This window comes from Centruroides sculpturatus, unplaced genomic scaffold (genome assembly GCF_000671375.1).
Source record: "Centruroides sculpturatus isolate CEXI.00-Female unplaced genomic scaffold, Cexi_2.0 scaffold1565, whole genome shotgun sequence".
Taxonomy (NCBI): domain Eukaryota; kingdom Metazoa; phylum Arthropoda; class Arachnida; order Scorpiones; family Buthidae; genus Centruroides; species Centruroides sculpturatus.
This window is the reverse complement of record NW_019386133.1, coordinates 89849-102120: the sequence shown is the minus strand read 5'-3', so window position 1 is coordinate 102120 and position 12272 is coordinate 89849. Positions and strand designations below refer to the sequence as shown.

Genomic DNA, 12272 nt, shown 5'->3' with positions numbered 1-12272 from the left:
TGTTCGGGCAATACGCAGGTTATAATTGATGTTCAGAAAGCTTGACGTAAGAGGTCAATTTCCATACACAGGTGCTACTTTATAAAATTTATCTAATTTAACGTTCATTAATCGAGGAAATAATGGCAAATCCCGAATCAGTTGGAAAAAAATCCTTAAAGAAAAGATAAAGATGATAAAAACATTCTTTATATTTTTTTGCAAATACTATTTTTTTATAATCAAGACATTTCATTCCGTAAATCCATATAAAAGATTTGAAAACAAAAGCATGTTACCTGCTTTGATTTTTGCTTCAGTGTTTTCATTTTTGTTTTTACTGTGGCTTATAGATTTCAAGTAGAATAAATCACATCTATTTGTACAATTGAAGTTTTGTACTGTACTTGTAATTTTGTGCCAAAAATTGTATTTCATTTACGAAGTACAATTTTTATTCCTGTAATATATAATAACGTGTTATATTTTGGACTTTTTTTTGGCAATTATATACATTTTATATAAAAGGCGAATAGGCTTTATTGAACTGTCTGCCATATAATCATAGTATATCTGTCAATAAGAGGTAAATATTAATTACATAGTCACATATTTTAAATAGTTTTATTAAATTTGTATTCCTATAATTTTCATTCTATAACATATCAGAAAAATGCCAAAAATTGTATTTCATTTACGAAATACAATTTTTATTCCTGTAATATATAATAACGTGTTATATTTTGGACTTTTTTTTGGCAATTATATACATTTTATATAAAAGGCGAGTAGGCTTTATTGAACTGTCTGCCATATAATCATAGTATATCTGTCAATAAGAGGTAAATATTAATTACATAGTCACATATTTTAAATAGTTTTATTAAATTTGTATTCCTATAATTTTCATTCTATACATATCAGAAAAATACTAAAATAAAATATAAATATTTTGTATTAAACACATCATTAACTGAATGATCTGTGTTCGGAACATTTTAAATGATACAGATAAATACGAACAACAGATCGTTAACAACAGTTTAATTTAGGTAAACTTAAATGTGAGAAATTATCAGTGTGATAAATAAATAAAATGCAATAAACAGTGAAAATTAGTATTACTGTAAACTAAGTTGAATAAAAATAGTCACAATACATTTTACTCTTATACTTTTTATTTATAAAAATAAGAATTACAATTTACGAGTAAAATTCAAATTCTTTCGATACAGTTTTTAAATGCACTCTTCTAAATTACATGATATAGATCTATGTTTATATATATTTGTAATAAAAATTACTCCAACGTTCAGGTTATTTTATATCTTACAACATACATCTTTTTTTCTACACACATTCTTATACCTGATATTGGGGTCAACATAACATCCCATGAAGTAATAATTTTATCCTGAGGATCCAAAGAGTAAACTTTAAAATTACGAAGAACATTTGCCAAAACCATTTTCATTTTAATCATGGCGAGTTTATTTCCTGTAAATTTCAATAATTTTAATAAAATCATTTTATTGTTTTTGTAATTATTCACTAATCACTTACCGAGACAATTTCGTGGACCGGCGGAAAATGCCAGAAATGCATAAGGATGAAGATTTTTATAGTTTTCGGGTAGGAAACGGTCTGGATCGAACACTTCGGGATTTTCGTAAACGGAAGGATTATGATGGATGGCATAGATACTGATGACAAGAGTCGAATTTGCAGGCAACACGTAATTACCTACTTGAATGGCAACAATTTGATGCTTCAAGTCAATAAAAAAACAGATTTCAAGATTTCAAAAATTACCTATTTTCATTTCCGAAGGATTTTTTCTTGCAATAAAAGGAGCAGGAGGATAGATTCTCATCGACTCCTGAAAATTGTAATGTATAAAACTAATCCTTGAATGTATTAAAGAAATTAAGAAATTACCTTAATTGCGCATTCTAAGTACTGTACGTGAGAATGTCTCCCGTTACCGGTTTTCGAAGGCAAGCCGACGCTTTCTCGTGATTTTTTAACCTCTGGAGGGCCGATATCGTTTGTGGATCTCGCTATAGACAGCCAAAAATCTCACTCGTCGTCAGTCCCTCCGATCAGGAAAGTCAAAACCGATCCCTCCCGGAATATCGTCGACCCGAGAGAAACGAATCCTTCCGAATTATCAACATCAGTGCCTATTTGGACACTTTCCATTGCGATGTTGATCGACGTTGTGCCAGTGACCGCTAGTGATACTATTTTCGAACAAATCACCAAGTGAACTGCTGTATCAATTAACAAGAACTCCATCAGAATTTCCCCTTTCATCACCAGGTATTTATTCAACTTCCGCTCGTTATGTGAACACATAATAACACAAAATAACATATGAATAAAATAACATATGAACAAAATATGATAACACAAAATAATAAATTTCCAGATTTATTCAGTTAAGTTTATTAATACAGATATACCTCGACTTACGTCGTTTCGAGTTACGTCGTTTGTCAAAAAACTATGTGGAAAAAAAATCAAGTTTAAGTCATTTTATTCGACTTGACGTCTGTCTACCACAAATATTGAAGTCTTAATCTCACTAGAAAAACGTTTAAAGCACATAAAATCATATTAAAATATATACGTTTACAAGTATGTACTGTATTTACAGTACATGCATTCGTAAATTTAGATTACTTTTTTCTGTACTATATTAATTAAAAACTAAAATTTATTTTTAAGCTTAAAATAGATCCTTATTAACCATATATTATTAAAAATGCATTAAGAAATAAAATACAGAACCAAGAATAGTAATTTATAATTTAGTCTACTTACAAGTAAATTCGGAGACAAATAAATATGACTTACGTCGTATTTCGACTTACGTCTTTTCTCCTGAAACCAATTACCGACGAAAGGTGAAATATATCTATACTAAGTTAAATTCATTTTCTAAATTAATTTAGAAAAATAATTATTACTAAGTGAAAATTTCCTTCTCTACTGATTATCGTTCGTATTAAATGAAGTAGAACTTAAAGCAAGTAAAGTCATAGCTCCAGGCAATAAATAAATTGCTGGCAACTCCACGAAATAAAAATACAATACTCAAAAATAATTAATTACTTTCAGTTTTCTTATTTTTCCTTGATCATTCTGATAAATTTTTAATCGTCAAACTAATCTGTACTATATTCAAAACCTTGATTTCAGCTTTACTTTCAGAAAACCGAAGGTTAAATTCGTGACTCTCTTTATTATACTCACAAACAATACAGTAATTTCTGTAAATATTTTATCTTCATCTCATACAAAGCAAATTTAAGTAAAATAAGTTTAAAAAATAGTTGAAATATAATGAATTAGTTAAATTGAAGATATTTTATTTATAAAATAATTTTATTTTTATTAGTGTTGTTCAAGTTTTTTACAATTCGATTTTATTTATTAAAATTTTTAAATATGACAAATAAGTTTTTAATAATCATAGTAGGACTCTACGAAGTTTTTGGGCAAGTCTCATGCAAAAATAGGAGTTTCTGTACCAATTCAAAACTATTTATATCTGATAAATTATATATCTTATACAAAAATTCAAAGTCATAATATGATGTAACAACACTTGAAACAACGTTGTGTTGTTTCATGATGATAATGTGCATATTCACACCTTCGACAACACCGTCGATACTCCTGAAAAACTTTTCCTTGAGATGTTGGAGTAACTTCTCTATAGTTCAGTTTAGGCCCAATTGAATCTACAATTGACAGATGAACAATGTGTTTTGACTACTTGGGCTATTGTTACAAGAATAATCTACTTGACTCTTCGAAAAATTAATTAAAATAAATTTTAGAAAATATGCGCGTATAATTTTTAACTAACACGCTTTTAATTTCTGAATTCTTACCGTTTTGTCAATGTATTCTGTATTCTGAATCATTTAAAATGTTTGAATTCGTCGAAAGTGCAAAACTAAAGATATTTCACACAGTTCAGTCTTTGTAATTTACATATATATATATGTATGTAAATTACAAAGACTGAACTGTGTGAAATATCTTTAGTTTTGCACTTTCGACGAATTCAAACATTTTAAATGATTCAGAATACAGAATACATTGACAAAACGGTAAGAATTCAGAAATTAAAAGCGTGTTAGTTAAAAATTATACGCGCATATTTTCTAAAATTTATTTTAATTAATTTTTCGAAGAGTCAAGTAGATTATTCTNAAACAAAAAAAAATAATAAATGCGCTATTGTCTAGAGTTTAATCATTACAGTTGGCATTTAATTTTGCTTTGTTCAAATCGAACAATCAATCGTTAAGGTATAAGGATAAAGGATTAGAATAGATAAGAAAATAGATAAGGAAAAGAATTTCTGTAACGATTGATTGTTCGATTTGAACAAAGCAAAATTAAATGCCAACTGTAATGATTAAACTCTAGACAATAGCGCATTTATTATTTTTTTTTGTTTCCATTGTAGATCCTATTGATAAGTTTTGTGTATGACAAATTGTTATTGAAATCACAACCGTGACTTCAGCTTTACCTTAAAAAAGACTTCATTTTCATAGCTTTCCTTGTAATGGTTTCGAGTTTTTTTATAACAGATAATTCGCCATTTGTCAAATATATGTCAATCAAAGATAGAAAGGTAGATCGAAATCTAAACACAATAAGTTATTTACTTTATACATTTTATTTAGGCTATATTTTATTTTACTTGAATTAATTGAAGAAGAGCTTCGCTCAATTATTTTATATTTTTATTTTTATTTATAAATAAGAAAACACTGTGATCATTACGACTTTTTGAAGTATCTAAATGTAAAGCAAAAACAAAAACAAGAAAAAAATCAACAAGTATTGAACGAAAAGTACATTAAAACCCATTAATTATTTAACCAACTACGAAAAACCCACACACATCATATTTCTCTCGATTTCTTATTAGAGAAGAGCGAACGCATATCTTTCCAATTTAACAATTATTACTAAGGTTGTAACACAAACAGTGACCTTAGTTACTACCAGCAATTAATTTAATACGTTTGACAGATGTTATCAATTTTATGAGGTAAAAGGAGTAACCATGTAGCATAGAAAGAGGTAACAAATTTGTCAAAACGTTCGATTTCTGACCATTAACATAAACAACATCCGGCGCAAATCAAACTTAGACTGGAATGCATCAGAACTTTCTTCGATAGTTCCTCCTCCGAGATGTGTATAAAAAGGAGTCGCACCCGCACCTCGGGGCGATTATCCACAAGTCATCAGCGATCGTTCAAGGATAGTCTCCCCGCTGCATTATATTCGAACCTCACTCCATGCACCTTTCGAGACCTGATCGCCGCACCTTCCCCGACAGCCTTCACAGTCCACGATTGTCACGGCAACATTGGATATGAGTATTTATCAGAGGTATTTTGGTTTAAATGTAAACGCTCTGTCTTGGAAATTTTTAGGTTAGGTTAAGTACGTAGAGTATAACGTGTATCTGCCGTTTTCTATAAATCTTTATAACTTGCAACGCGATATTGCCATATTTAGTTATAACTTTGTATCTTAGTTTCACGTTTGATAATTAAATTTGTTGTTTGTCAAAAGCTGTCTATTATTTCGTAGAACGGACGTCTATCCCCCGTCAAGTGTTTAACCAGACCACCTACGATAGTGTTACGAATCGCGAGTTAGGACGCGTGTAATTATCTTAACTGGTGTCAGTTCCTGATCGGAAACAGCCATTGAACGATTTGCATGTTTCCGTTAAATCATAAGCCATCTCCTCACAGAGCAGAGTTAAGCTCACGGATCTACATCCCCACGGTTCTCACATATTTCTGGTGCGCTTACGTGGAACATAAAGTTATGTATTTGCCTTTGTTAAATAAATAATACCCTGAATTACAAAGTGTTCCCGCAATTACCATGCGTTTTGGTGTATTTTTTAATATCTGAATACAATTTATTAGGCGACTTCATTTGTAATGTGATTTTATTTACACTTCGCTTTGCCATCCCATTTAAGATTGCGATGCGTAGTTTAATAAGCCCTGATTTGGAATATCGAAGATGATTTGTCCACCACAAACTGGACTACAGGAGAAGAGTAAGGCCGAGACTCCACTAGCGTAAAATAGGGCGTAAAATCCCTCGCTGTAGAAGCTTTTAATGAGCTGATCATGATATTTTATGCCCGAGCAGGTCGTAAAAACAGCGCAAAAGCGAGTTGAGCAGTTTTCTTCTTTCGGTGAGAATTCGGCCGTGAAACGGTACCATCCAGCAATCAGAAGTCAGTAAAATCTACGTCATTGCAATAAGGCATATACGGCAATACGGCGGAAAATGACGAAAAACGAGCTTTGGTGTATGTTCTGTCGTGGCTACTCTAGATTAGATCTGGAAAGATTTGTCGGAAACATCCTAAAGTATTCATGTATCTACGACAAAAGGTATCCCGATTATAATAATAACGGATTCCTAAAACACGCGATATGGACGAACAAAAGTAAATCTTTCAATTTAGTGGTATGTAATAAAAAGGCTAAGCTTATAAGTGCTGTATATTATCTGAATTAATAATACGATAATAAAAGTTAATATATGAAAGTAAAGATATTATTGTAATACATTTGTAATTATAGTACATAAAAAACTCGTAGAATATAATCATTGCGTTTATAACTTTGACAGTACCGCTGTAAAAAACTTCGCTATCGGGACCACCATCGCAATCCAGATGCAAACGCAAATAGGTCTCGTGATTAAAAGTTTTTATGGAGAAGATTTTTACCCCCGTCTTTAAGCTAGTAAACTCTCGGCCTTATTTTTATTACGGTTAACGAATTTGTGGCTCGCCAAAAAACTCTTCTTATATACTGTATAAGCTACAAATTCGGTCAATTATATCAAGTTGATAATATTCTGACTTTGCATCTCTAAAATGTAGGATATGGATGGCTTGAATGTAACAATTTTGTTCTACTTGTGGTTTGTTAACTGCGTAGTTGAATGCAGTATCCTAAACATATACTCCATATCTTATGAATGCATCACCAATTATGAAAACATTACTTTAAATGAGTTATGATCGTAAATACCTAATGTATCTTGTTAATTTAGTCAACCTTGCAAGAGACAGGACAATATTATTTCTCTGACTGTTTCAACGAATATTATCATTCATTCGCACTAAGGAGAGTTCGCGGTGCTACGTGTGGTCAAGAAATGTGTTGCCGAAACACCGTGTCTGTTGTAGATTGCATCGGTTCCCCCACAAATTCGTGGCACGTACTGGTTTTCCATCAGAACACCGAAAATGTTTACCTTGTCTGACCGGTGATCGAACATCATTCTCCCGAACAACCATGCTGGGTTTGACGCAAGTGTGTAGTAAGTATCATTTTCATGTCAAATAACAATAAACCTAACTACATTTAAAATAATATTTTTTTATTACATAACTTCTAAAAAACTATTCATAGATTATGTTTACTTTTTAAACAAAATATTTTGTAAATATTTCAAATCCTAGATTAAATTATATTTCTGCTATAACAAAATTCTGACAGCGCTTCCAATTTTTACTGCATGGCGATTTTGACGTCAAAAATTGACAGGTGTCGAATACGTGTCATAAAAGTCTGACTGTAATTGGCATTTTTCCAGGGTTATTATTTTGCAGAGATATATATACGTAGAAAATTATTAAGTACACTTGACAGTGCAGAGCAAGAAGAGTATTAACGATGCTTCTGTCGACTTTACAAATTCTTTTAAGTTTGCTTATTATATCTCTTCTAGTGATATATTCATTAGGAAAGAAATGGATTAACAAAAGAAAACAACGGGAAAATTATTCGTCTTCCTCTGCATCTGCAGGTAAGTAAATGTTTGAAACTGTCGTTAATTTAACAAAAAAGCACTTTATAACAATCTTCACTTAAGTAAATTTTTCTTGGTTTGGAAAAAGCACTTACAAATATTAAAAAGAGGAAACGAATTTAACTGCGAACTTTTTCTGCTTAAAATTATAATTTCTAACGCTCCGTTGAAAATTATTCTAAATGATTTCAATGCATGTGAGCAATGTTCCCTCTATTATTTTTTTTTTTTTGTAAATGAGCGGGACATATACTTCTCTGAGCAAAGAAAAATTTTGCTGAGCAGATTCTGAGCAAAAAATTTTTCTGAGCACATATATAAAATCTTATTTTTTCCTATAAAAATTAAAATAATTTATTATAAAGTAGAAAATAAAATTCATTCCACAACATACTTTTATACGAAATATTATCTTTTGTCATTTATTTAATGTATTTAATCGAAATATACGCAGCAATAATCATGTTGCAGACAGAGCGAGAAATATATAAACAACAATTCAAATCGGTGTGCATGCTCGCCTGACGGCACATAAATTCTCGTGCGCGGCAACAATTTGAGCAGTGCGCAGCCGCGCAGCTTAGAGCGAACATTGCATGTGAGACAAATCAAAATGAAGAGTGTATTTGTATTATTATTTTATTTTTCGGGTGTAAAAAAAGTGATTTGTAAGTAAAGATTCGGTTTTTGCGCGGTTGATTAATTTAAAACGTTAATATAACGAACGAAAATGGTGTATATGCCGGTATGTGCCCCGTCGTTGAACTAAGGAGAGTTATTGTGGTTTGAATAATGGCTTCAGATGTCTTTCATGTTGTGTTGGTGATCGGAGTTATTGATAGTTAGGAGATCTTCGGGAGTTATAAGATTGGTGTTAACTGTGTTTGGAAGATTGCTATTAGCGAGGTTGTCTGCTTTGTCGTTGATATCGATACTAAGGTGAGAAGGAGTCCAGATAAAGTGTATATGCTTCTCGTGGCTGTAGTGGATGTGTAGTTTGTTACGGATGCTGTGGAAGATAGTAGGACATTTGTTATTGCAGTTGTTTAAGGCGGAGAGGAAGGTTTTGCAATCGGTGCAAAGAACGGCATGAGTAGGTCTATCGGTAACATATGTGATGACTTGCAAGATGGAATAGCCCTTGGCGGTGAATATGGTGGAATCTAGCAACTAGTTGCTTATCATTCCTGGAAACGTTAGGATACGCCATTTGTTATCATATTTTATTTTTAAAAGTTTTTATTTTAAGCTGTTATAAAATTGGGAAAAGTTAGATTTTAAAAGTCAGAAAAAGTGTTATAAAAATTCTTAAAATACTAATACACTAATAACCAGTAAAATCGTCATTAAGCTCGACCCTGCTGGAAATACACACGACCACCTTTATTTCCCCAGTTCATTGTCCCTTAACTACGAAAATATAATAGCATCAATCTACCTCTGTAATACGCTTCTTTTCTAGTCTTATATTGAATTTTACGAGCTGTATGACGACTTTTCTTTTCCGCTAGACTTATTACACCATCAATTAGAAAGAGAACAATCTTTAGAAAATCACATTTTTATTTCTTAGAGTATGAATTTCGGACTTCGTATCTCTTTTCAACTGTTTGTGATGTAACTGTTTAGAAAATAATAAACACAAGTTAACATGAAATTTTTGCACTGTTACAAAATTTGTAAAAACTTTTAACTTACATGGTTATGAAAAGCACAGAAATGGTGCTACTCATAACCATAGTGACGATTGATAACATACTAATGATAATTATTAATTTACAGGTATTTGGTATAACAATAGTTAAAATGTTAATGATTTACAATAACGACGTATATAACAACGTGTAAAAGTTGTGAACTCACAGTAGATACTATACATAAAGTAGCAGTAGCAGCGAGAGGCAAACAATATATTTGAAAAAGTACAGTGTTAAAACAATAACATTTAAAACCGTGACGTTAGAATCTGTTTTAACATTAAAAAAACAAAATAGAATGATGAAGTAAAAAATAAGTGTGCCTTTAAAACAATAAGTTGATATTCTTATTTACAGTAAAATCGTAACACGATGATATGGATACCATGTTACATGTAATTTTTGACGAGTATTATTATTTAGCATTCTGTCTTTGTTTTTTAGTATTTCTTCATTTTTATACCATCTTCTTTTTTTGTATACTGGATTCTTTATTAACAATTTTAACCGTAATAATTTGGCAACCTTCACTGTTACAATGAAGTGCAACAGTTTATCTTCCTATTGAAACAACAGATTTTTTCGAGCATTAAATTATACCATATTTGTTTGATTTAAATTTGATTCTTTCAAATATATTTTGTTTGTACGGAATTCAAAAAAATTAATGATTGGGGGTCGTTGCTTTCATGTTTGTGTTTATTAGTTTCTCTATTATTAATCCAGTTGTTGATTATGCGTTTGTTGTAACCATTTATTAAAAACATTCTTATTACATCTTGTGTTTCAGTTGTTTTGAAAATAAGCCAATAATTGAATACTTTTTGTTTCTTTTAATTTTTAAAATATCATTAATTTAACACAAAGAAGTGATTCGTCAGCGCTACAGAGCTCTGTAGTAAAACTCAGCCACATGTTTAATGTTAAAGGTTAGGTTAGGTTATACAGTAGAGTTTCGAAAACTCGACACTCGATAACTCGGCCACACCCTGGCAGGGTCGAGTTATCCGGCAGGGCTTAGTTAATTAATTTTCATTATAGACAGTTTTATGTTTCATAAAGTATTTTTCTGAGGTTTGTCTTATCAGGTAAATTACTGTACACAGTATTCATTAATTTTTATTTTCATGCAGTAAAGACTCCACACCTTCGTTAAGGACGTACTTTGTTTAAAGGTATTTGGGCAGTTAATTCTCTGTTGTATTCTCAAGTAAACAATACATACAAGTACAGTACAGTATTTTCTGAGGAAACATTCATACTTATTTTTTTAACCCTTTCCCGATAACCCGACATTTTCACAAACTCGGCTACCCTTCGGTCCACATTAGGCCGAGTTTTCGAGACTCTACTGTAAGTAGTGTTGGCTTCCATATTTACTTTTGACGCTTATGTATCTAATTTCGATCTCGAGATTAATGTGGGTTCCCAGACGAAGTTCGAACTCGAGTAAACCGTGAAATTCTTTCGCGACACGAGATGTAAACAACGAGACTCGGAACGGTTCGAGTATGTGTCAACTATCTGTTAATGTCTTAGCGGAAGACAAACTCTAACACGAGCGCTCATAAACAGGTAGATCTTTGACCTGCGTGTCTATAAAATGTTGGCCGAGATAAACTTTTTCGAACAAAAAATAGAGGAATTTTTGATAGGTGAAAGGTGAAAATGATCGTTGAATTCTTAGACGTCAAAAAATGGTAAATAACGGCCTGAGTTATGAGTGCAGGTGTTATTATTTTATAAACAGTCATCGAGCAGAGTCGACAAAGAGGTATCGGATGGACATCTCGAATCGGACCTTTCCCGCGACCCGAAAAAGTTTCGTCTTGCACCTGGAGACAAAGGAGAGACCAATCGGGAAGCGAGGAATGGGACGAGGGACCAATCCGAAATGCGAACAGTGCGGGAAAAACTATAAAAATCGGCACTTCAAGGTCGAAGGAAAGTCTCCTCCGGATTAACCCTACAGTGGTGATTAAATTTGTGCTGTGCATCCGCCGATCACCGAGGACGCCGCAACGAACTTCTACTTCGTCCAGATATCTTTCTCGTCCGTCCGAACTGCGACCAAGATCACGAACTTTCGCCGTTCCCAGGAGCACCGAGATTTTGGAATTGTCCATTATCGATGTAAACATGAATTCGAACAAATAAACGGGTTTTATCTTGTAAAACACTTGTTCATCATTTGCCTCCTTCGCCACCGCCTACATACGCGGTTTCCCTTAGGCTCATTCTGACGTGAGATAGACTTTTTCCCCCTCAACGTCGGCAAAACTTACATTAAGAAAAGACAGCCAGACAGACGACAATGAGAATTTCTAAATCTATAATTTTTTACAGTCATTAAACAACATACTTTTATAGCGCTTACATTTATTCTTGCATTACGCGTGGCAAATTAATTTTGTTACCGAAAAATGTTAATTGCATTTGTCTGTACTTAAACGAAGTTGTGACTATACGCATACTCGTATATTCGTTTATTTATTTGTCTGTTGTGTGTATATAGTCCATATATAAGCAGTATATTTACGACTCGTTCATTGTATACAGACATATATATCTAATTATATGCACATTTTATTTTTGAAACTCGTTTATTCCTGTGGGCTCTAATTTAAATTTTTAAATACATATTGTGGGTTTTTCTGGTATTGCACTGAAAAATATCGTCCTCGAGGAATGCTTACCTCGAATGAA

General features: G+C 32.1%; 1 protein-coding gene across 1 annotated transcript; it reads right to left on the bottom strand.

Annotated features, from left to right (window-relative positions):
* Positions 1 to 1291: 1291 nt before the first annotated feature.
* Positions 1292 to 11692, bottom strand: LOC111613751 (cytochrome P450 4C1-like). The gene is made up of 4 exons (XM_023355102.1): positions 11537 to 11692; positions 1792 to 1858; positions 1543 to 1722; positions 1292 to 1476 (listed from the first exon to the last, which is right to left on the bottom strand). Exons 1-4 carry the CDS (start codon positions 11690 to 11692, stop codon positions 1292 to 1294), a joined length of 588 nt encoding a protein of 195 aa, XP_023210870.1.
* Between the last annotated feature and the right edge of the window lie 580 nt (positions 11693 to 12272).